The following is a 26,148-nucleotide window of genomic DNA, read 5'->3' as shown; positions in this document are numbered from 1 at the left end:
CTGGTGTGTAATAAAATATTTCTTAATTATGATTATTGTGCCATGTATAGCATTTTAGACTAAGAAACTAAAATATTATAATAAATAATATTATGAATTTCAAATGTAAAATAAAGTAATCATATAAAAATTAATATATCATAGATTTTATGATTACTAACGAACAGAGCTAACTAATAAAATTTAACTGAACTAAAAATATTTCAGTGCTGAATTTATCATGCTGCAAAAGTAAAAGAGAGATCACTGGTCTTATTTTAGTTTTGTTTTTCTTATGAAAACCATTATTTCATTTTAGGTCATAAATTTTTTGGCATTTGAAGTTTATAATAAAAAATTAAAGTAAAGCGTTTATAATGTACAATTGAGGCGTGTAGTTGCAAAACCCGCTAAAATACTTTTTTTAACTCCCCTTTTACACTTGAAAAAAACTTGTAACGCTTTCTGACTAAACAAACGCAATCCTGTTAGGTATTAAAATTATCGTTGGAGGATCGGAAAACAGGATATAATAAATCTATAGGCAATATTATCTTTTTTTTTAAGTTATCGGCGAAAGTAAATTCATTGTAGAGGAATTTGAAACTCACTCATAGTTATAGAGGCTTATGACATTTACAGATGACATTTAAGGGGGTTTTGCAAGGAACATTATTGAGAGCTACTATAACGTTTGGATAGTGTTATGCAATAAATTTTAGTATGAAAACTTGAAAATTATAATTAGCCAACAGGAAAATAATAAAACACATCAATATTATTGTTGAGGAGTTTATTACATAGAAAAAAAAAAACAAAAATTCTATAAATTCAAAACACGTGTTATAATGCATACATTTTCAAAATGTATGAAATTAAACAGAGTACACCGTTAAGCATATTATACAAACGAAAATTTATGTAAATCCTATTTTTATATTATAAATGTGAAAGTTTGTGAGGCTGTATGGATGGATGGATGTTTGTTACTCTTTAACGCAACAACGCATGAACCGTTTTGGCTGAAATTTGGCACAGAGATAGATTATAGTTTGGGAATACAGACAGGCTTTTTATCCTGAGAATTACAGAGTTCCCGCGGGAATTAAAAAACCTTAATCCATGCGTACGAAATCGCGGGCATCCTCTAGTGATAAATAAAAAAGCATGGATTTGACTCGCTCCAGCAATGCACGGGGCTGCAATTATTTAAACAGTATGGCATAATATTAGTGTAAACTAAACATTTGAAAAGAGCAACTGCCAAGTTTCTTGCTGGTTCTCCTCGGTAGAAACGGCATTTTGAACCAGTGGTAAATTATTATGACGATTCAAAAGCACTTGTAAAAGTTTCTACACATACGAACTTATCTCTTCAAATCCGCCCTCACACAAGTCACACGCGTCTACGGAATCATCATTGTCCTCGATCCGATTGTCTAGAAACAGCTGAGTCTGCGCTCTTTCTTGGATTTTTTTATAAAATTCTAAGCTTTCTACTTCTTGCCAGTTGTTGCCAAAGTGGGTCGACAAGAGTTTGACGACATCTTGTAGCTTCGATTGCTTGGGCACGATTTTGTGGGGTTGAATCAGTACAGGTTGTATATTTATAATTTTTTTATTTTTCTTTGTAATTATTTTTTTTTCGTTTAGTTCACTGTTATAATTTACTTCTCCCTGTACTAAAATATTGTTTGTTTTTGTCCGGGTCAAAAAAAAGCGCTTGCTTTTCATGAAAGGAAAATGCCAGCTGCTTGTGGGTTTTATAACTGACTCATATCCCTTTTTCCAGTCGTACACTGCAATATCTGCAAGACCTGTGCATGTTGCGTTTTCCTCCAATACTGAAACGTATTCTAAAGGCGAAACTATCACCTCCTTACCCTTAAGGGTTTTTTCTATTTTTGCAAATACCCGGTCAGGAGGAATAAACGAGTGGCCAACGACAGGGAATACTAATTCCACTTTTTTAACATGTCTTGGAGCCTCCGTGTAAAGCCACTTTCCGAGCATAGCAACCATACCTGTGTTTTTATTCTGACCAGAACACCCATCAGATATAATTCTCAAAATTGTTATTCGTTCATCAAAACTCAGTTTCTGTAAGAAATGGTAGACTGCGCTTATAATTTCGTTACTTCCCTTGGCATGCGTTGTTTCATCCCAATAGTACGAGTGTACATTTTGTTTAGTTAGTTTTGCTTTCGAATTCCCCAAAACTATGGCAAAATGATAAAAGCTGAATTGCCGGCTATAATATGCTGACTGGTCAGGTAATTTCGGCAAGGCCTGATTTTTTTGACAGTCGAATGTAATAGTTTGAATGTGCTCACTGTCATTTTGGAGAATTTTGTAAAATGCTTTAAATTTTAGACGGTGAATCCTTTTCTCAATCATTAACTCGTTTCTTTTAGATGTTTCGGGTTCCGATTTTAAACGTTCATCTATTGCGATACAAGTCGAGCACACATCTGTTCTAGGGGACCCAAAACCAATATTGTACTGCGTGTTAAATATCTTTCTGAAAAAACTTTGCTTAACATGGAGCGCTGGTTCACGAGCCTGGTTGTAAAGGCGCCACATTTTTCGAATGTTTAACTCCGGAGAAAGATACAGTCTGTGAATATTTTTCGATCGGCAATAGTGGCTTTCCTGTCCTTTAAATGATTCTATAAACCACTGTACCGAATATTTTTTTGCTTCAAACTTTACACTATTTCGGTCACCACCTCTATTTTCTGTTGGCATCGAACCACCACTCTCATAGAATCGATTCAGGACACCTTGAATACGGTCTTTTTTAATTAAAAGTGCTGCTGTAAATGTTTTTTGACACACAGGAATATTTTTTCCATCCTTTCCGAGAATAGTGTATTTTATTGCTTTTTTCCTTTTACTGTTAGCTTTGCCAGCTTTAGCTTTAGTTACAGAGCAATATTTTAACAAAAAGTTATCTTGCGATAATTTGTTTGAGCATCGATAAAAATTTTTGTGAAACTTTCGGATATCTTGACAAGTTAGTTGACTGCAACGAAATGCCTTTTGATCATGATTGCACTTTGGAAATTGAGGTAATCCAGTGGGCTTGTACCTAGAAAAAACATATAATCTCTAATTAATTCTCAAAACAAAAGAGTTGGACTCAAACACGAAGGGTTCCGTACTATCGTACAAGAAATATCACTTTTTAATTTTTTTTATTTTCATGGCGGCCATTTTTAAACTTTTATTATTTGTTATTATAGAGGCAATAGAAATATACACTCTGTAAAATTTTAAACTCTCTACCTATGATGGTTCACGAGATACAGCCCGCTGACAGACAGACAGACAGACGGACGGACGGACGATTTAGATTTTATAAGTAGGTACACATTATAGGTAGGTAACTAGGTACATAAGCAAAACGATTAACAAGCTCATTATTCATTCAGAAAAATATAGAAACAACTAGCTTCTGCTCGCGGCTTCACCCGCGTGAATTTTGGTTTTGTAAAAATCCCGCAGGGACCTTGGATTTTTATGGGATAAAAGATAACCTGTGTGTTAATCTAGTTTATAGCCTATCTTCATTCCAAATTTCAGCTAAATGAGTTCAGAGTTGTGAAGAAGTAACAATCATACACACACATACATACAAGCTTTCACCTTCATATTAATTAGGTACCTATTGAAGGCGAAAGTTTAGTGATTATGATTAAATAAGCTGTTATTCAAAAATCGAGCTATCTATAATATACAGCAAATATCAAATCTGTTCAGCGTGTAACTCCCGGCCACTTTATTGTTTCTTGCAGCGCTTTGCATAACACCATTTTTTGAACAAAATAATATAGAATCAGGTCAACTTTTTACTCACCGTTTATCACGAGCCACTTCACGTTTCCACAAAGCTTTATTGATAGGACGTTTCCGTGAGTGTTTAGGGTCACATTTTGTCACTAACTGCATCATTTCATCCATTTTATGTTTTTAAATTCAATAAAACTCGATTACACTTTTTCACTACTCAACACAAATCGCCATACTGTTTGTCAGGTCACGTGGTGCGTACCAAGCTCTGTGATTGGTCGATTCTGTTTTAGAGGAGTTTGAAATTCACCCATGTCATTATAGCGGATTTTGTTACCAAGCATGAAGTTAAAGTTATAATTTAGTGCTGTTATAGTGGGATTTGCTCGGAAATGAGTTATTCACCTAATAGAGATTTGAGAAACCTATCAGGAGAAATCAAAAAGTCGATTTCTATATAAAATCGTTTTAGCGGGTTTTGCAATTACACTTCTCAATTATTGATTACATGTAATATTAGTAGAATGAAATTGTTATTAGTTAAAAAAAATATATCATTTTGATATAAGATTGCGAATCCCGCATCTGAATTTTTCTAGGATATTATTATAACCAACGGAGTGCCATTTTTTAAATACAATGAAGAAATTTCCAGGCAGCGTTCGATAAAATTTTCATAGATGGCTCTGAATACTACCACCACTAAAGACGAAAAATAATACCTATATCTATATGATCTTCGCTTTAATGTTTAGGTCGTGTCAATCAATGACATAGATGAAGAGTAAGAGCTAGGCGTGCACTGCAATTTTCCTAACGTTTCTTCCCCACAAAATGTGTGAACTATAATAGAAGTAATTAATTAATTTCGCATCGGATTTAAATTTTAGGATATAAAGCATAGATCATATAGATTAATGTTGTTATGGATATCCATATCCGTAACCGCAACTATCGGATATCCGAAATAAAAAAATATCCGTAACCGTAACCGAATCCGAAATAAAAGTTTCGGATAGTTTCGGTTAGTTTTCGGCTGTAAGAAAGAATTACTTGTATGACAGATTGCGAAACCTACAAGGTAGAATTAAAGTCGAATATAATCTTATTTGTATTTCAATTTACAGTTCCTTAAAAAATTAATATCCGTAACCGAAACTATCGGATAATCCGAAATAATTTAATATTCATAATCGTATCCGAAACCGATATTATATTTTACCAATATCCATATCTGTATCCGGATCCGAAATTATAAATCCATAACATCCCTAATATAGGTATTATTTTTCGTCTTTAGTGGTGGTAGTATTCAGAGCCATCTATGAAAATTTTATCGAATGTTGCCTGGAAACCTCCTCATTGAATGAGTTTTGCCTATCTGAAGTTTTGTAATATCTTTGGAATATTATGTGATGAAAGAAGGGCGCAGTTTTAACTTATGTCTACACAATTATATAAAGTGCCGATGAGTATTGTAACGTGTAAATTAAAGTGTATATAACATTATTTTTAGGTTTAAATTCATATTATAAAAAATAATTACTCCCAGTAGATCATATTACATCCATTTGTGTAAAGACCTTGTACTTGCGCAGTGGGTGATTTAGATCTATAATCCGTACAAAAGGAGAACTCACTCTAGGTCAACTGTCATATCAAAAGTACGATTTTAGTCCATTTAAGGCCCAAGACACGGGTCTGCCCGCGAAATTCAAATTTAATTTGGTTTTTATTTTTTGTTTTATTTATTTGTATTATTTTACAAATTGTGAAACACCAAATTAAATTTGAATTTCGCGGGCAGACCCGTGTCTGTGTCACCCTTAAAGGTGAACCGTAATTTTGACATAACAGTTGATATAAAGAGTCAAAATGGCGAGTGAGATCTCATTTTGTACGCATTGTAATTGTACGAAGCTAGATGCGACGGCAGGTTGTACAATTAATTCAAGATGAAAGATCAGGAGCCGGTGATAGCCCAGTGGTTAAGACGTCTCCCTCCTGTTCGGAAAGTCGTGGGTTCGACTACGGTCCCGTAACTTTTCGGAGATAAGTGCGTTTTAAGAAATTAAATATCACTTGCTCTGACGGTGAAGGAAAACATCGTGAGGAAACCTGCATGCCTGAGAATTCTCCATAATGTTCTCAAAGATGTGTGAAGTCTGCCAATCCGTACTTGCCCAGCGAGGCAGACTATGGCCTGCCGCAGGATTGGTTCATCAATAAGCATCTGTTGCTTCCCATTTCATAATATGCGATCACCATAAGTCGTTTTATATAACTTTACTCGCAGCTAAATTGGCTTTATTTTTTTATATTAATATTTTTCTATTGTTTATTGAATCTCATTTGCAATGAACACTTGTTAATATAACACTAGCAATAATTCTACATAAAGTTATGTAACTTATCTTTGTCGCAAATACCAGTAGATCGATTTCGTAAAATCTGCATCAATCATTATTACAATCTCAAAATAAAATTGAACAATTTATGCATTTACCAAGTTTCTTTATTATTATTATTATTTTTTATGTAAGTATAAAATGATGACAATAATAGAATGTGGCAGTCTGTGTGAGTGATGAATATATGGCAATAATACTTTCAGTGCTGGTTTATTATTATTACATTAAAAATTCACGAAAATTGTATTAAGTCAATAAAAAAATTTAGGCCATATTTTTAGTATTTAAAACTAGTATGTATGTATCAAGGAAAGTAATTAGTAAATATTAATAATCGTTGAATTTTGAGTTAGCTCACTCTTGCACAGGAATTTTGAGTTAGGTCACTCTTGCACAGACTGCACTTTAATTCATGATTTTATGGAAGCATTGATTTTGGTTTACTTTAATTACGTCCGATGCTAAAATATGGTAATTTTTTAAGGTGTTATTGGGGCTTATTTGGCTGCACACAAAACTTAAACTAAAACACTGTCAATACTATAGTTCGTACAAAATGAGTTCTCACGCGCCATTTTAACTCCTTGTGTCAACTGTCATAACAAAATTACGGTTCACCTTTAAGGCGGAAGACACGGGTCTGCCCGCGAAATTCAAATTTAATTTGGTTTTTCACAATTTGTAAACTAATGCGACAAAGTAGACTTATGGCATTCAAATTTCGCCCCTAGCAATATCATCTTCACAGACTTATATAAAAATCTTTACTTGAAAGTTTCCAGTTTAAGAAATTTGTCATGTCAAAAGTACGGTTCACATTTAAAATAAGGACTAAAGTCATACTTTTGACACAACAGTTGACACATAAAGTTAAAATAGCGCGTGAAAACGCATTTTGTACGCATTATACATAATGCCATCACAGAACTCTAATTACAATAATAGAGATATAGTTATATTTTGTCTTCAAAACGTGTTTACGATTGTCACATTGTCGCTATTATGCATAAATTTTGAAAACGCACTTGCCATATTTGCTCTGTGTCAACTGTCATGTCAAAAGTATGGTTTATGAAAATTATAAAAACTTGCAAGATACAATGTAGTTGAAGTCAGTAAAGTTGACATAAAGAGCAAATATGGCGAGTGAGTTCTCAAATTGTATGCACTATATGCCTGTTCAGAAGATTCCCTGTATAAAAAATCCAAGATTTTAGCACTGTTTTAGTTTAAAGTATTATGAACAATCAAATGTTTGCCATTGGGGCCGATTCTCTTGTACACAATCTCTAAACTTAACTAAAATGACACATCTAAATCTATCGCTATCCCTGTCATAATATTGCTTGCGAAAAAGGATAGCACTAGATTTAGATCTGTTAATTTAGTTTAGTTAAGAGATTGTGTACAAGAGAATCGGCCCAAATGTCTAATAAGCAATAACGTATGTAGCGTGGGACTCCCATAGTTTTTCTATTGTGTTCATGTTATTGTAAATACTAGGTTATGATTAGATGATAAGGAATTTAAGTTACGAAAATAAAATATTTGTCTATTATCAACTGTTTCATTTCGACTTCCAACAAGGAGGTGGTCCTCAATTCGGCACGTTTTTTTTTTGCAGTTAATTTCCGACTAAAACTAGTATATACGTCCCGCAAATTGCTAATTCAGTGGCCGCCATTTTATTTTGGGGGTCACAAGAAAGGAATGAGTCAGAAAACTAAAATGTGTTAATGAAAGTAAGATTACCATACCAAGTGGGGTGTCTTATGAAAGGGCTTTACCTGTACATTATAAAACAGATTTTTCTTTATTTTTATGCATAATAATTTTTGATTTATCGTGCATAATGTCGAAAATAATACCCGAGTACGGAACCCTCGGTGCGCGAGTCTGAATCGCACTTGGCCGGTTTTTACTATTGTTCACGGTGTCAACAGGAACTCCTGTGTGACTAATTCTTCAATGTCAAGCCAACAAAAAGTTATCGGAACAAATTACAAAACGTCCTTCGCCTTGTTCTTTTATTAAAATAAGCAGACCGTGTGGTTCCTTATTGTTAGCCTAGTCACAATTCCTGACAGTTTGTAACAAAACGGGTTAGTGCGTACAAAGTGACTTCTCACGCGCCCGGCGCCATTTTAACTCTATAGGTCATGTCAAAAGTACCGACGGTTCATGGTTCACCCAGTCTATCACTTTGACTGTGCTCTGTAGGGCGATTGTCTAAAACCTGCATCAATCATTATTACAATCTCAATTGTTCTGATTGGCTGAATTTGTGCGATTCTTGTTGCAACAATGCATTTTGGCCAATAGTGACCAATCAGAGATGATTGCGATCGTGACATTGTAGCTGTCAAACAAACGCGGTAGGGCCGCAGACTTACGATTGAATTAAAACGAGACAGATTTATGTGAGAGATATAGCTGTCTCGTTTTAACTCTGTCTTAAGTCTAAGCTAAGTCAGAGTGCGCTCTATAGATCTCACCCTAAGACGTATTCTAGGTTCGCCTTTAAAATAAGGAATAAAACCGTAATTTTGACATGAAATTTGACACAAAAAGTTAAAATGACGCGTGAGGAAATCAATTTTACGCGTTATACCTACATTTACGCTAAGTATGCCCATGAATCGCCTATTTTTCTTTGATTTCGCGTCACCCATAACCTATTGTTTGACATGTCGTTCGATTCAGTGGCCCTACCGCGGTTGTTGGACAGCTACAATGTCACGATCGCAATCATCTCTGATTGGTTAATGCTCGCTCACTATTGGCCACAATGCATTGTTGCAACAAGAATCGCACAAATTCAGCCAATCAGAACAATTGAGATTGTAATAATGATTGATGCAGGTTTTAGACAATCGCCCTGCTGGACACTTCACCGAGTTTCTTATTTCACTCTCGGTTCGATCTTGAATCAATCGACGATATGACAAATATTATGGTATATATAGGTATATACTTAGTGTAAAAAGTACTGAGGTTCCTATGTAGACAATTTAATTAAAACAACAATTTCTTTAAAACGTTTATTTATAAATTAATATATAAAAGCATACAAGACAAATAACTTAAACAGTAAAGAAATGCATAGATTGGTACTGCTCCGTCGATTATCGAATAGACATCATAATAATATTTCGAGAATAATACTTCATTTCATTTCATTTCAATATAAAATATCAATATTCACTCCGAAGACCGGTCAGTGACCCCTGACTAGTCTCAGTGTATATAATTTGTTCCAAAGACACTTTGGTATTTGTTGGAGAATTTGCTGACTTAGCCTCTAACTTTGATGAAAAAATAATATTATTATTAGAGTATACAATTATAATATTTGATTTGAGATATAGACTAAATGAAAAAGATAGACGGAGCCTTCGCGAAAAAATGAAGCCAGTTGGCACTAGTACACGCGCATATCGACTTAAATCTCGCCACAAGATTGGCTGTTTTCATTTAAATCAGTCAGGGTTGAATTAATTAATGTATTAACTGTAACTAAATTGACAGGTATAAAAATGCAATGCTTTTCAAAATGGTCTTTACGGAAAATAATGGCACTTATTATAGATCTGTCAATTTTGTTTATAATGTATGTGGCAAGTTAAGCACCATTGTGATTTGTGTCGATTGGTGATCAAAGTTGGAAGTCTTCAATAATTTCAATTCAAGCAAATATGTAATGTAATGCTCTGGCACATCGTTTATCCTTTCCTTTAGGAGATCTGGGTATATATAGATTCAAACTCAGTCGTGTTGCTCGTCCTGGGCGAGCTCTTCCATCTCTTCCTGATCGAACTCCGTGTCGTCTTCCGCGGTCGCTTCTTGGTACTGCTGGTACTCGGAGACCAGGTCGTTAACATTGCTCTCAGCCTCATTGAACTCCATCTCGTCCATGCCCTCGCCGGTGTACCAATGCAAGAACGCCTTGCGCCTGAACATGGCCGTGAACTGCTCCGATATTCTCTTGAAAAGCTCCTGGATAGCGGTGGTGTTACCGATGAAGGTAGATGACATTTTGAGGCCTTTGGGAGGAATATCGCACACCGCTGTCTTCACGTTATTTGGAATCCATTCAACGAAGAAGCTGCTGTTCTTGTTCTGAATTGATAACATCTGCTCGTCGACTTCTTTCATCGACATTCTTCCACGGAAGATCGCTGCGACTGTCAAATACCGGCCGTGACGTGGATCGCAGGCAGCCATCATGTTTTTAGCATCGAACATCTGTTGCGTTAGTTCAGGAACGGTCAAAGCGCGGTATTGTTGACTTCCACGCGACGTTAGTGGGGCGAAACCGGGCATGAAGAAGTGGAGACGCGGGAAGGGTACCATGTTGACAGCTAATTTGCGAAGATCTGCGTTCAATTGACCAGGGAATCTTAAACATGTTGTTACACCAGACATAGTAAGGGATACCAAGTGGTTTAGGTCTCCATACGTGGGGTTGGGGACTTTAAGGGTTCTGTAGCAGATGTCATATAAAGCTTCGTTGTCTATGCAGTAAGTTTCGTCTGTGTTTTCGACTAGTTGATGGATTGATAGCACCGCGTTGTATGGTTCGACCACTGTGTCTGAGACTTTTGGGGACGGGACTACGGAGTATGTGTTCATGATTCTGTCGGGGTATTCTTCTCTGATTTTGGAGATGAGGAGGGTGCCCATGCCGGATCCTGTGCCTCCTCCGAGGGAGTGTGTGAGTTGGAATCCTTGGAGGCAGTCGCAGTTCTCGCACTCTTTCCTGACTACGTCGAGTACTGCGTCGACCAGCTCGGCGCCTTCTGTGTAGTGACCCTAGAAATTAATGATTTTTATTAGAATTATTGATCAGCAGCTCTAGGGTTCATGTTCATGTTGTAGAGTTTCATGTTAAATGTGCCTAAATCTACCATTTGTTATGGTCTGGAAAACGTTATGATTTGACATAATATCTCCATACCAGAGTGAATGATTCATACTATTTTGGCGTTACTCCAGTGGTGATAGATTGTTTCACATAAAAACTTATATTCAGGGCTGATAATTCAGATGTCGACTTTCAAAATCATTCTTTTACGTCTACAGAGTAAAATACATTATTTATCCACCAGTCTTTGTAGCATTTAGGTATTTTGGATGTCATGTCATGGAGAGAATTCCGTGAGAAAGACTGATCGAACAACGTTGGCGTCTTAGACTAATGGGTAGTTGATCCAAGGTTAACGCTACATAAAAAGAGGCTTGCATGCAAGTTGCCAGATGATGGTGTAAGCTGTAAGGAGTTACCTTGGCCCAGTTGTTGCCGGCGCCGGACTGGCCGAAGACGAAGTTGTCGGGGCGGAAGAGCTGGCCGTAGCCGCCGGAGCGCACGGCGTCCATGGTGCCGGGCTCCAGGTCGAGGAGGATGGCTCGGGGCACGTACTTGCCGCCGTTCTCCGCCGTCGCAACTGAGGAACGAGGAGGTACGCTATCAAAATCAGCACAAGCAGAATAAACCTATCTCTAATACAAACAGGCCAGAGACAGACGAGAAAGAGTTTAATTCTATACGGCATAGAGTATACGTTTATATCCTAAAGTTTTAATAAACAAGATAGATCATTCATATTGTACTGAGTCGCTTTTTCCATTAAATTTAAAAAAAAAAATCGACTGGGTTACATTGACAACTGGAGATAGGCAATATCTTTTTTTTTAATCAGCTTCTTTGAACGTGTTTCATTTTTAGCGAACCGTTCTATCTAACCTATCCTTTAATCTGTGGTAACTTAAAGAATAATCGTAAACTGCATCGAATAGCTAGATGAAGCCGCGGCTGTCGTCGGTCGCTGGCATGAATCATCTGCTTAAGAGATGCGGTCGTTGACCTCGCTGCTCGAGATAATTACCTTTCTTTATGGCCGTAGATTGTTTTATCATTTATACCTACTATCAAATGATTAACGGTTAAAGAAATACAGTAAGCGGCCGAAAGTAGAAGGAGATTCGTTGAAACCGACAAAACGTCATATAGGTATGAGTGACAGAGACAACGCTCTACAAAGCCGAAATGTCATTCTAAAGGCCGATGTACATTGCTTTCGGCCGCGTACTGTACCTCCTTGAGATCAATTTTGAAGTACAGTACGCGACAGATCGAGATGGCTATCAGGGAGGGAAAGCCCCGCTCAACCCCACAAACCCTGTGCTAATTCGGTGCGGGTGCTGTGCGCTTGTGCGGGACGTCCCTCATACCCCGATTGCCATCGGGACCTGTCACAGACTATACTTAATTTTTGTGGTGTGTTAAATCAGTATCACTTATCTAGTACTCATCGAAATGTGTTTGTTTGTAGGTTTATTAGTTTGTTCTTCAATCAAGTCGCAACGGGGCAACGAAGAACCCTCATTGACTAAAGAGTTGGACAGACGACATCAAACGAGTCGCAGGGAGCCGCTGGATGGCGGCGGCGCAAGACCGTGGCGTGTGGAACTCCTTATGTCTAGCGATGAACGCCTATCGGTTGATGATGAAGATTTAATAATAATAATAAAATTTATTTATTTAAAATCCTAAATTTTAACACTGGCGCCGATTCTGTTGTCTTTTGTCTAAACTAAATTTAGAGTATCTGCATCCTTTTCTTTTTATATTGCTAAAAAAGGACGGAACATGAATTTTACATTTATAGACTCTAAATAGTGCACGCTACAAAGGCTCGCGACTGGCAGCTAATGTCACGTGGTTTGACGTCTCTAAATTAATTTTAAAACTGTCAAACTGTGTCTGTCCTTTTCATATTACATTAGTAGAAACATGATGCGAATACTCTAAAATTTAGTTGTGCTCAGAATCAAGTACCTACCAATATATGCCCTTTACAATGTTACGTAGTCATTAGTTACTAAGGACGTATGAATGGGCAGCGTGACAACCCTGTACTAGTGAATACTGTGTGATGATGATGATGATGATGATGATCGGACTGGAACGCTCAATAGCATGGCGGCAAAGCCTTGCTGTATCTTCTTAACTGATAGCAAGACCTGAACCAATTTATTTAATTCCCAAATTGCTTCAGCTGAAAGTCGAACCCAGGACTTCCCATTTAAAAGACCATAGCCTTACCATAGCGCTAATCACTGCGCTAGAGAGGTAGGTATTGTAAAAACATTTTGAGGCATTTTATTTTTTTCACCTTCCAGAAAAATACCAATAGATGGCGCTACAAACTCTATGCGTTGGCGCATCCACAGAGTAGGATGTATATTAGGGTATCTGTTACGGTCCGCCGCGCGTCGTGAGTACAGTTAGTCAGTTCCACAGTTCCGAGTTGCCTGCATACAATATACATGATTCCGCCGTTTCTCAATAACTCCAGCACGGGAGTTAAATACAGATTTAGATTTAACTAGGTAGGTACCTAGTTGCGCTGAGGGATATTTCCAAATTCCATGCTTCCATTCCGATTTTATTACCTACGTACCTACGTGAAGATAATATTATTTTATTTTTATTTTTATTTTATTTTCTTTTTCGTAGAGCGTTGTCTCTGTCGTTGAGACCGACAAAACCTCACAGGTATGAGTGACAGAGACTCTACAAAGCCGAAATCTCATTCTAAAGGTTGATGTACAATATTTCTTGCCGGCTACTGTACCAGGACGTCAGAAACGTGGAGTAGGTATATCAAACATGTCACTACGTACCAGAGGCCTCATTGTAGTAGACGGAGATGCGCTCTAGCTGCAGGTCGCTGGTGCCGCAGTACACGCCCGTGGGGTCGATGCCGTGCTCCTCAGATATTATTTCCCAGAACTGTGAACAAAGAAAAATGGGTTATTAGCTATACTCCTACTAGGCTTGGATACAGAACGCGCAACGGTTAAGAGTCCAACGCGAGTGCTCAACGTTGTAACGTAGGCTCCTCGCGTTGGCCCCAACACTGTTCCATACCATGGAACATCAACATGCCACCATAGAAAATATTTGAAATAATATGTTGACGCTTGGTGATACGCTGTGCAGCGCAGCGGCGCCGCTTTGCGATGCGGCCTTAAAGCTGCATAAAGCTTTCACTTTGGCGAGCCACAAGCGTATAGAAACCGCTCCGCTGCAATCACGTTTTGCACGTTCTAAGGGTAAAATCTACAGAGTGCACTCTGACTTTGCTTAGACTTAAGACAGAGTTAAAACGAGACAAATGTATATCTCTCACATGAATCTGTCTCGTTTTAACTCAATCTTGAGCCTGAGCAAAGTCAAAGTGCGCTCTATAGGTCTCAGCCCACAGATTAGAGACTTCTTTTATCTATGTCTCAGCCTAAGTACAGTTCCTTATAATCCAAGTATTACCCGCGTACGCGCGCGTTTATTGTGACGTCCTGTATTTGATGCTATTTTAAAACATTTATCAAGCACATGACATGCCCCAAATCTGTTTAATATGTTTACTAGCACATTACCGTCTACACAACCATCTTTATTTTTAGCGCGCCGATAAATAGTACCTAAAGCATCGTTTCCTCTATCCTCTAACATACATGTATGACTTGTATTGTATGTTAATATATTGAATACTGGTTACAACACGCAACTTTGTGCATATGCAATTTTTTCAAGTAATTCTAGTTTATTATGGCTGAAACAAAATAAAACAAGTAGGAATATAGCCCGGAATATACTAAAGTACCTAGTTAAATTACCACTTGGCGTTTATATAAACTGCGCACAATATTATTGCTAAAACTATTTTATACCTACATATCAGAAAATTTATTGTAAAAATTGTTTTGAAATATACAAATTAACATAATACCGAATTCCCAGATGTTTTCTGTGTTCCTTATCAACATCGAACGCCTTTCGACGCTTTCTTGACACCAATAAGTTCGTTTTCACTTATTAAACTGAACATGTGTATAAAAATATAGTGACGCAAGTAGACGCGTTAATCAAGGATCGCGTCGTCTCGCACACTGGCGATTGACGAGTGACGAGCATGCTAATCGTAATTCGTAAACAAACAATATTAGGTAGGTATATAATATGTTACAGTCTAAGCTCATGACCCTGTCCCTGCTGCTCGATTGCGGTAGAATAACAGCTACAATGTCGCGATCGCAATCACCTCAGATTGGTTGATGCTTGCTCACTACAGTGGCCCTACCGTGGTTGCTTGACAGCTACAATGTCACTATCGCAATCATCTCTGATTGGTTAATGCTCGCTCACTATTGGCCACAATGCATTTTTGCAACAAGAATCGCACAAATTCAGCCAATCAGAACAATTGAGATTGTAATAATGATTGATGCAGGTTTTAGACAATCGCCCTGCTGGTTTCAATTCAATGCATTGTTGCAACAATAATCGCACACATTCAGCCAATCATCATTGATGGTAAACTGACAGCTACAATGTAACGATCGCAATCACCTCTGATTGGTAGGTGCTCGATCAGTATTGGTTACAATGCATTGTTGCAACAAGAATACCATAAATTCAGCCAATCACAATAACTGTGATTGAATGCGAGTCGATTTCGTAAATTCTGCATCAATCATTATTACAATCTCAATAGTTCTGATTGGCTGACTTTGTGCGATTCTTGTTGCAACAATGCATTGTAGACAATAGTGAGTGAGCGAGCATCAACCAATCAGAGGTGATTGCGATCGTGACATTGTAGCTGTCATTCTACCGTAATCGAGCAGCTGATTTTACCGAATCGACCTACTGTTTAACTATGGAAAACTACTGTGTTTTGCAGTTAAAAGAAGTTTTGACCAGATAAAGAGTTCTAACCGTAACATAGGTACCTAGGTATAACTACAATATTATATAGGTAGGTATAGCTATAGATATTCCTACGTGTTTGGTTTTTGCATGCCCTTGAATGGAATGAGTTTCGGAGCAGATAATGCAAAAAACAGATACGAGTCTGTTAGTATTTTATAGACTTTGAGACACTGCGCGCCTCGGCAGCGATGCGAGTTGCCGTGCGAGTGATGTGACCATTTTGTACTCAGTGAATGTGACACAGAACGGCAGCGGCATTGATAAAATGGAACACTGTACAAATCATGTACAACAGCTGTAATCGAGCACCCCGCTGCAATTGGATTGGTCTCGTAGTCTGGTCCTGTATACGGACTGACATGGTGGCGTTTTCATACAAGCACTTCAGCGCTTGGATATACCGGTAGTCGATCCGGCATCTCTGTAAAGACCTCAACACAGCACAAGTTTCCAGCGAATCAAAGGCCTGCTCATAGTCCACAAACTCCCTAAAAATAATTTGTAGGGAGTCAAGAAGGCGCCCCGGGAAAATGCCAAGAGCAAGTACCGAACGGGCGCCCTCCCGCGATTCGGCCCATATAACCGAGAGGTTGGTGGGGCCATGGGAGGTGGAGGGTTGTCCCAGTCCACAAACGCCAAGCAAAGTGGCCGATTATACTCTTCAGTCTTCTGTATAGCCTGCCGCAGCGTGTGGATGTAGTCTATGGTACTGAAGCCTTTTCGGAATCCGGCTTGTTCGGGAGGCTGGAAGACGTCAAACCTACGAGCGAGACGATTCGTTATGACTCTCGAAAACAACTTATATACATGGCTCGGCAGCGAGATGGGTCTATAATTCTTCAGCAGGGTGTTATCACCCTTTTTGAAGAACAGCACCACCACGCTCCTGTGCCAAGATGTCTTTGTCATAAGTATTATCTGAATGGAGACGGGAGGCGCACAAAAAATAAAAGGGATTCTTCACAATGATCGCGTTTCACCCCACGATGTGGAATAACAACGGAAGAGAATGGTCGTTACATTTAAATCTAACTGCGAAACAAAAAATTCTAAACGAAAGCGAAATACATGGTGTAACCAGAACGGTAGCAAAAACGGCTGAAATCTATAGAGCGCACTTTGACTTTGCTCAGACTTAAGACTGAGTTAAAACGAGACAGATTTATGTGAGAGATATACTTAGCTCACGTTTACATAGGCATTCCACAAGTGTGCGTGCATGTCTGACCAATCAGTCGCGAGCAAGCGCTCGCAAACGCACACATTTACCTTACATAAGTAACCCTTACATAAGCCGTATCGGTATAAACCGATACGGCTTAAACACAAGCATGAGCCACTCGCCCTCGTGAAATGCAAGAACTGTAAAAAGATCGATAGTAAAAACACTTTCAAACTTTCAAACATCGAATGTCCGATCCGATGTTATCGCTATTAGTCATCTGCTACGTTGACCCGTCGCGTGTGGACCCACCATGATATCAGTGGCATTAGGGTTACCAGGCCTTGAATTATTTTACCCTACATTAATAATAATTATTTTCATAAAGTAGATTTTTTTTTCTTGACAAAAACTTGAAAAATTGAATTTATCTTTTCTAATTTCTCATCACCCATAATCCTATAGGTTAAGTACTTACCTTAACGATTTAAATAAAAACTAGTGGTGATGCAATTTATTCGTGGTGATGCGAGGTCTCGTTGGATAATATTTTCATTTAAAAAGTGCGCTTACTTCGCTCACGCTTTTTGAATTGTAACTTGTAACTCGCTTTAGAGTTTAGCAAGAAGTTATAACAATATTTAATGATTTAAATCTTTTTTTCGTGATTTAATGGAATATCGGCAGTTAAAAATCGTCTGGTTAATCATGGTAATGTACTGGTTTTATGCAATACAATATAACGATATTTATTTCTATTCTGCATAATAATTAATGTAAAAAAATACAGTATACCTATCAATTTGCGTGATTTGATTTCAAGGTTGGTATGTAATGGATTATAAGGTCCGCAAATTTCTAATGCGCGTGGCCGCCATTTCAGTGACGTCAGCACTAGACTGAAGTTTCGAGCAGATGGTATATTTTTATTTCGGCTGACGTCAAAACGACGTCATTTCGATGTAAATGAGATGAACATGGTTCCAGCGCAATAGCAATTTGCGGGACTTATAATAAATGAGCCAGACTGCTGCAGACTTTTAAAACGTATAATAAAGAAAATTTTACTATTATAATAATTATTAACATAATATCATTATTTATATCAATTACGAATATTCAGGTGGAGGTTATTTATTATTTAACGGAACTTTTAATTTGTTCTCGATTAAAGCACCGATTGTTATCTAGAGCCCCGTTTTGCTGCCATATGTGGCATGCATGCAATGCAACGGTACTACTTATCTCTAATGTTGTAAAATATCTACAACCAGTGGCGTGCACAGTGTTCGAAGACAGGGTAGGCATTAGTTAGGTAGGAACCTGTTTACGTGCAGGTCATAATGAAAAATATGCATTGAGCTATTACAACTGGGGTAAGCAGTGCATTTATGCCTCTATGATCTGCACGCCACTGTCTACAACCCATGGGAAATATCTGGTACTGGATAGGCGAAAATGGGCGAGCTGCGGGGAAGCGGAAAGAGTGACTTCTACACGCCATGGTCTTGTGCGGCTCTGGTGCTCCCATACAACCAGCAAACCTTTAAAGCGCAATTAGGAGGTTTGCTGGTTGGAACGTTAATGCTTAATTGCGCCTTAACGTTCCAACCAGCAAACAGTCTTGAATAGAAGACTTTTCTCGTAGGAAATCCTTCAAAAGCAATTTTGTATTCTTGAATCATATTATTTTCTTATTTATATCTTAGAATCTGATCAGTTAAACCGCCTGCATCATCGTTAAAGTTTCATTAAAATCTATCAAGCTTTGCTTTGCTGGGGTCATCAAAAACACATTACGAACCTTCCTATTCCATTACCTAGCTCTTACATTAAGTGTGTACTAGATACGAATTAGGGTTAAAAACTAGTCTTTAGGATATCTATACTAGGTCATCAAACAATGGTCAAAGTCCTAAGGATGTTTGGATGTTTGTTACTCAATCACGCAAAAACGGCCGAATGGATTTGGATGAAATTTGGAATGGAGATAGATTATACCCTGGATTAACACATAGGCTACTTTTCATCCCTGAAAATCGAAGAGTTCCTGCGGGATTTTGAAAAATGTAATTCCACGCGGACGAAGTCGCGGGCATCAGCTAGTTTCTCATAATCTGAGGAGCCCCTATGCGAAGAGATTCAAAACACGAGTACCATCAAGTTAACCAATCATTGAGAGTTAAGTAGCATCGCAATATTAAATCTTCATTGATGATCCAATCGGATCCAATTTAGTTCCAATAGGCTTGGCGAGACGCCGATTGGAGTCCCGGGCCAATTCCTTCATCATAATGCTATGACGAAGAATAAAAAATACAGGATATGCTTGAAAACAAAGGGCAAACATACATCAATCTGTACATACAAGAAAAATATCTCGGTATTGCATTCCTTATTTCTGAACGTTGTGAATCTGAGGTAGAGGCTTTTTATTAAGTAGATCACTAATCGATAATAATATAGGTATAGGTACAATAAAAGCTTTTTACTTTGCCACCTACTTGTAACAGGAAAGCCCTCATTAATCAATTTCCTAGAAAGCTAATACATAATACCTACCTATGTACAAGAAATCGATGCCCTTCCGCAACTGACCACTACAATACACCGACCACGTCATTTCACCACCTGACCTTTATCACCTGGGCATTAAGTTCATTTTCCCATAACCTGTGGTGGTGGTATCATTTTTCGATCGTAGCTGGGCTTCCCATAATTACCATCTTGATTCTCATCAGAAATTTAACCTTAATTAAGTAATTGTTAGAGTTCAAAATTACTTTGACATTTGGTGAATAATGTTATTTTTTTGACGGCGCCGCAAGACCTAGACTAATAATTTGAAGCACAATAGGTACTCGACCTGTCGAGAAGGTAATAGGGGAGAGAACGCCCCGCATACCCGCACAGCCTCATACCCCGATTGTCATCTCGACCTGTTGCCTACGTTTTATAGGTACCTACTTCTGAATCACAATGTTACCCTGCACAAAAAACCACAAGCAAAACAGTTCTGAATTCGGATTTCGGATTCACAAGTATTGTTATTCCTTACATATTTTTCTCTGTTTTTGTAATAATTTTACATCTTTATTGGAATAGTTTTAATAGAAAAGACCCTTAAAATGTAAAAATTGACACACCCTGATAGTATCAAGTAATTTCATTTAAATTCCCGTTAAATAAGGTAGCGCCAAAAACTGGCAACATAGTTAAAATTATTTTATTTTTCGCATAAAAATGAATTTACATTCGCCTTTTTCTTGTTGAAAAATGCCTTATTCTTGATCTTCAAATAAAATTGGTGCGTACTATGGTGAAATCTATATAATATCTAAATACGATAATTATAAAAGAAAAAAATAGCAATCAAAATTGTAACACGTTCGAAACATATTTTATTCTAATCTCAAAATACGTGTGCGTGGACAAAACCAATTTCCTTTTTTGTCCACTTTCGTTCACCGCGCCGAGACGTCGCCGGCTGCAATTTGAAAATAGAACATTTTCTTTTTCTTTTTTCTTATTGCATCGCGCGGTGGCCGTTGACATCCGAGTGCATTATTTTCGGCCATGTCTCCCGCAGTGTTGCCATATACGGCAACGGTGAAATCTACCATTGAATGCATCGCTTGACATTTTTGTAGGTACTTATTAAAAAAAATTGTTTCGGTAAGTAGGTACATTTATGAAAATTAATAATACTTGTCAGATTTCCTTATCTCAATATTAATAATTTTAGAAATGAAAATTTGACATTTGGCCAGAACATGGACAGTGAAGACAGTGGAAACTTTTGAAATTATTAAAACTTGATCAAAATCTAAATATATAAAAAGAAAAGGTGACTGACTGACTGATCAATCAACGCACAGCTCAAACTACTGGACGGATCGGGTTAAAATTTGGCATGCATAGCTATAGCTATTATGACGTAGACATTCGCTAAGATTGGATTTTTGAAAATTCAATCCCTAAGGGGGTGAAATAGGGGTTTGAAAGTGTAGTCCACGCGGACTAAGTCGCAAGCATAAGCTAGTAAATAAATAACGAAGTAATCGCACTACAGAATAATTACAGATAGTCGTACCTAGCTTAATTTACGCGTAGACATATTCAATTGCATATTTTTTGCTGTTGCGTCTAAAATTTGATACGGCTTTGAAATCAAATTGTTTTTCCTCGTGGCCGCTAAGTAGGTTTCGAATTATCGGCCAGTTCTTCTAGACCAAAGCTTTGTCGGGATTTTACAATCAAAATTATATAATAAACTAGCTAATGCTTAACACTTCGTCCGCTGGTAGTTTTCTAGGGTTCCGTTACCTCAAAAGGAAAAAGGGACCCTTATAGGATCACTTCGTTGTCTGTCTGACTGTCCGTCTGTCTGTAGTGTCTGTCACGAAAACCTATAGGGTACTTCCCGTTGACGTAGAATCATGAATTTTGGAAGGTAGTTAACTAGGTCTTATAGCACAAGTAAAGGAATAAATATGAAAACAGTGGATTTGTGGATACATCACACAAAAAAAATATGTGTTAATGAACAAATAATTAGTATTTTCAATTTTCAAAGTAAGATAACTATACCAAGTGGAATATCATATGAAAGGGCTTTACCTTTATAAAATGACGAAAAAATACGACTGTAGTACGGAACACTCGGTGCGCTAGCCTCGCACTTGGCCGGGTTATTTTTTATTAAATAAATCCAGTGAAATCTAAAATATTATCACATACTTTAACCTTAATTTTTTTAATTTTTTTTTTAATTTTACACACCCAAAATCTGAATATGGTTAGGAAGCCGATGGCAAATAGACATAAGAAGAAGAAAAAAACTTTGATATTTAAAAGCCTATCAAAGTAAGACGCGTCTTAAAAGTACGAGATGATTAAACAAGTGGCCATAAAAGTGAACAGATGTTGTCGACACATGAGCAACAGGGCAGGCGATGTTTTAAGACATTAAACAATTAACGGGTACTTAGTACAATCGGAAGATATGATTCGACGTTCTGTTATAATTTTTTGGGTTCTGTACCTCAAAAGGAAACTTTTAGAATCACCATGTTGTCTGTCTGTCCGTCGTGTCTGTCAAGAAAACCTATAAGGTACTTCCCGTTGACGTAGCATCGGTCTACGGGAAGTACCCTATAGGTACCTACTTCTCATTGACCCTCTAAGTCTATAGGTAGGTACTTCTCGTTCCCTCCAAAAATACAAAATATGTGAAAAAACCGTTCTAGGTTTTTTTTTTTTGTACGAACAATCCTTTCAATAATACTTCAAGGCTCTGATCACTTTCAAACTTCGAATACAAAAATTTAATCACTCAATTCACAGCTCCGGGTTCTTAGCTTAGCTATAAAAAATTCACTGGTAGCTTTTTATAAAAAAGCTACCAATTTAAAACAATTTAAAGTGGAAACAATTCTGAGTAGTAGGTAACGCAATTAACACACTTTGGCAGTAACAACGGGACTCTCTAAATTCTCTAATCAGATATAATTTTTCTAATTAACGTTCAACTAGAAGTTGCCGTTCGGCAATTACTAAAGTACCTGCTTGCTTTTAAGAGGCTGCAATTTCAGATTGAATAGGAATAAATAAATATAAATATACGAATAAATAAAAATAAAAAAGTATGAGAAGCTTCGTTAATCGGTGATTTATCGATTCTACAGTATATAGGATCATTTTGTTTTCTGTCTGTCTGTCTGTCGGTCTGTCAAGAAACCTACAGGGTACTTCTCGTTGACCTAGAATCATGAAATTTGGTAGGTAGGTGGGGTCTTATAGCTGGTATTAGGGGAAAAATCTGAAAACCGTGAATTTGTGGTTACATCACACAAAAAAATTAAATTGTGGTCATAAACTATTAGTATTTTCAATTTTCGTAGTAAGATAACTATGGCTTTACCTGTGCATTCTAAAACAGATTTTTATTTATTTTTATGCGTCATAGTTTTTGAAATACGACTGTAGTACGGAACCCTCTGTGCGCGAGTCTGACTCGCATTTGGCCGGTTTTTCAGTTTAAAGTGGCTAATTTTGACTTAGATAAGCGTTGTTAGAACTTAAACGACGATATTACAACATGTATCGCCCTGTGGCCCTACCGCGGTTGTTTGACAGCTACAATGTCACGATCGCAATCATCTCTGATTGGTTAATGCTCGCTCACTATTGGCCACAATGCATTGTTGCAACAAGAATCGCACAAATTCAGCCAATCAGAACAATTGAGATTGTAATAATGATTGATGCAGGTTTTAGACAATCGCCCTACAGGTCCACTGTCAATAACTTGCTTTTGAATGTAAAAAAGCCTATATAATAGCCTGTAAAATAGCCTATTTATTAATAGGTACAATTTAATGCGAAAAAGAAAAACCTATTGCTTTTAACTTGTAATAGGGTATACACGCTATTATTTTCCAATTATAAATTTTTCGCCGACAGAATCGTTAAGCTGCTATTACCACGCGTTGTTACTTGTTATTAAGGTTACACTTCATACGCGCTTCTCCCTACTAACGTATATTACGCCTTTTATTCTATTATTTGTTGTTCAAGATCTAAAAGTAAGACAGATTTCGATTTATCTCGCCATTATCTATGCTCGGAAGCAATAAATATCCTAGTAAAATTATATTTATTTTGAAATTATTGAAACTTTTAGTGGAAAAAATTATATTCCATGTGGGAAAAAAATTATAACACTTTGGAATTTGAAAGGAAAAGGATAAGTTTCCCTAACTTTAATAAATAACAAACCTGACATTGGCTAATCTGTGTAAAGCCAGAAGAAGAAAAAAAAAAAAAGATGAACAAGGGAATTAAATTGAAACATCTCTACTTCAAGTTAAATGTTGAGGCAAATTCATGCGTAAATAAATCATGTACAAGAGACTACAAAATTGAGTGTAGATTATAAGGCAAACTTTAGTTAGTAATAATATGAAATGTTTTTAGTTTATTAATAGCAAATTAATAATTTGTAAAGAATTAACTTAAATACCATACGATGATTCTTGTTGTTCAGACACCATACGTCTCGCTCTTGCGTATGTCCCGCCCGTTAATGTTGATTGCAAGAGCATGCTCTCACGCGCGACTTGGTTCGACCATGGAGAGCACTCTTAAGCGGCATACTCACGGGCCATATATTTTAAAAACACGGAACAAAAACATCGCGTTGTTGATACGAACAGACTGACTCTCTGTAAACATTCTACCACTTGCGGTAGAAAAAACATACCTACCTACCGGAAGAGATTGCTTGAGATAATAATTAATTAGGTAGGTACCTATAGGTATTGGGAAAAAGTTCAATTTGATTTACATAATGCTTTGAGTAAAGTTTTACTGTTCCTACAATAAAAAATCCACCTATAAGTCCCGCTAATTGCTATTGCGCTGGAACCATGTCTCATTAACATCGAAATGACGTCATTGTGACGTACCTATATTTAAGTAAAAATATACAGCTCGAAACTTCAGTCTAGTACTGACGTCATTAAAATGGCGGCCACGCGCATTAAGCAATTTGCAGGACTTATAAGAAAAACCTAAATCCACATTGTCGTGGCAAAAGCTAGTGAGTGTAACTTGAACGTAAAATAACATTTCAATAATAAATGGCAATGGGATAGGATTAGCGGATAAAACCCATTTTCCACAATAATTCTCGGTTCCAAGCCAATAATAGCAACTAAACCGCAACAGGAAAAGTGCATCAGACAAACAAAACCACCGAAGGTAATAACGTGGCGTTGACCCGCCGCCATTTTGCTGATTTATTATATTTTATTAAAATGGCGACCAATGGCTTAATTAGTTTTTGATTTTAATCACAGATCGGACGGAGGTCTGCATCCGTTTCAACTTAAAATACTTACTTACACAATTAAAATATTAACTAAGTAAGTACCTACCTATGTATATAGATTATAGAGCCTCAATAGCTCAACAGGTAAAGGAGTGGACTGAAAACCGAAAGGTTGACGGTTTAAACCCCGCCCGTTGCACTATTGTCGTATTGAATGACATTGACAGGGGGGCGCTGTTGGAGAACAAAGGCATAGAATATTCAAACAAGAACAAAGGGGACACTTGACGGCGACGTTAGTTACAATTTTCGTCACGCGCCAAGATAGCTTTGTCACACTGTAGTTATGCATTAAATCAGCAAAACAGACACAAATTACAGTAATTTTCAGATTTCCTTTCCCTGAAACTACAATATGACTATTAACATAACATGAAATGAAACAGATGCGAAAGACTAATCTTTTTATGAAACGTGCATTTTACAATTTAAGAAAGATGTGAGTCACTCTTTAATATCCATGGACTCACTAGATTTTTCGGTTTGGCGTGACTAAAAGTTGAATTAGGTATAATGAAGGAAGTAAGTAGGTATCAACTTCATGTAGGTACAGAGTCTAGACGGATACCTAATACCTACCTACCTATGTCATAAAAGTTTTATCTTTTACAATATAGCGCATAGAAAGATTTAGATACCTACGTACCTATACCTACTTATTTTATTATACATAATTAAGAAAAAAAATTAGCCAAACATATCAAGAAAACGGTAAAAAAAAAATAAAAAAAAATAGTGTTCAAAAAGACTAGAACCCAAAGCCGTGTCAAAGTGCAGTCAAACAGAAACACTAGCCGGAAAATAAAAAATTCCTCCATCGTTTAAATCCAAGTTTAAATTAAGAACGTGGAACGTCTCGCATCGCGACGGCCGTCGTCGACAAAGATGGCCGCCCCAAGAGGAAGGTAGACAAATATTTTTCCATAATTAGAATAAATCACATCCCCGCTGCGGGTTTATTTCAGTTAGACAGGATTTATTTTATTTTCATGGAAGCTGAGTTAGTCACTTTAATTTAAAAAGTTAAAATGGCGCGTGAGGAGTTAAATTTTACACGTTATACCTACTTATAGATTTGGCGTTTGTCCTGTAAAATCATTGTTAAAATATCTAAACAAAAATTCATCCCAAA

General features: G+C 37.1%; 2 protein-coding genes and 2 long non-coding RNA genes across 5 annotated transcripts in view; 2 read left to right on the top strand and 2 right to left on the bottom strand.

Annotated features, from left to right (window-relative positions):
- Positions 1-755: 755 nt before the first annotated feature.
- Positions 756-4,277, bottom strand: LOC138402596 (uncharacterized). The gene is made up of 2 exons (XR_011236954.1): positions 3,839-4,277; positions 756-3,070 (listed from the first exon to the last, which is right to left on the bottom strand). It is a non-coding gene; the product is annotated as an uncharacterized lncRNA (long non-coding RNA).
- Positions 4,272-7,740, top strand: LOC138402597 (uncharacterized). Its single transcript, XR_011236955.1, has 2 exons — positions 4,272-4,690; positions 5,052-7,740. It is a non-coding gene; the product is annotated as an uncharacterized lncRNA (long non-coding RNA).
- Positions 7,741-9,209: 1,469 nt separating this feature from the next.
- LOC117983931 (tubulin beta-1 chain-like) overlaps positions 9,210-26,148 on the bottom strand; it is a 27,193-nt gene continuing 10,254 nt past the window's right edge. The window contains exons 1-4 of one of the 2 annotated variants that reach the window (XM_069499781.1): positions 14,978-15,141; positions 13,869-13,977; positions 11,466-11,626; positions 9,210-10,994 (exon numbers count right to left, since the gene is read on the bottom strand). In XM_069499781.1, coding sequence (XP_069355882.1) covers positions 9,948-10,994; positions 11,466-11,558 — 1,140 coding nt within the window. In that variant the 5' untranslated portion in view covers positions 11,559-11,626; positions 13,869-13,977; positions 14,978-15,141 and the 3' untranslated portion in view covers positions 9,210-9,947. Of the gene's footprint in view, positions 10,995-11,465; positions 11,627-13,868; positions 13,978-14,977; positions 15,142-26,148 lie in introns of those variants that run through there. The other variant, XM_034970574.2, reaches the window with a different exon arrangement.
- LOC117983932 (uridine 5'-monophosphate synthase-like) overlaps positions 25,902-26,148 on the top strand; it is a 27,770-nt gene continuing 27,523 nt past the window's right edge. Inside the window, exon 1 of the mRNA XM_069499810.1 lies at positions 25,902-25,921. The gene's annotated coding sequence lies outside the window, so the exon portion shown is untranslated. The remainder of the gene's footprint in view (positions 25,922-26,148) is intronic.

This window comes from Maniola hyperantus, chromosome 7 (assembly GCF_902806685.2).
Source record: "Maniola hyperantus chromosome 7, iAphHyp1.2, whole genome shotgun sequence".
In the NCBI taxonomy this organism is placed as follows: Eukaryota; Metazoa; Arthropoda; class Insecta; order Lepidoptera; family Nymphalidae; genus Maniola; species Maniola hyperantus.
Note: the sequence above shows the minus strand (reverse complement) of the source record. Positions and strands in the feature narration are given on the sequence as shown.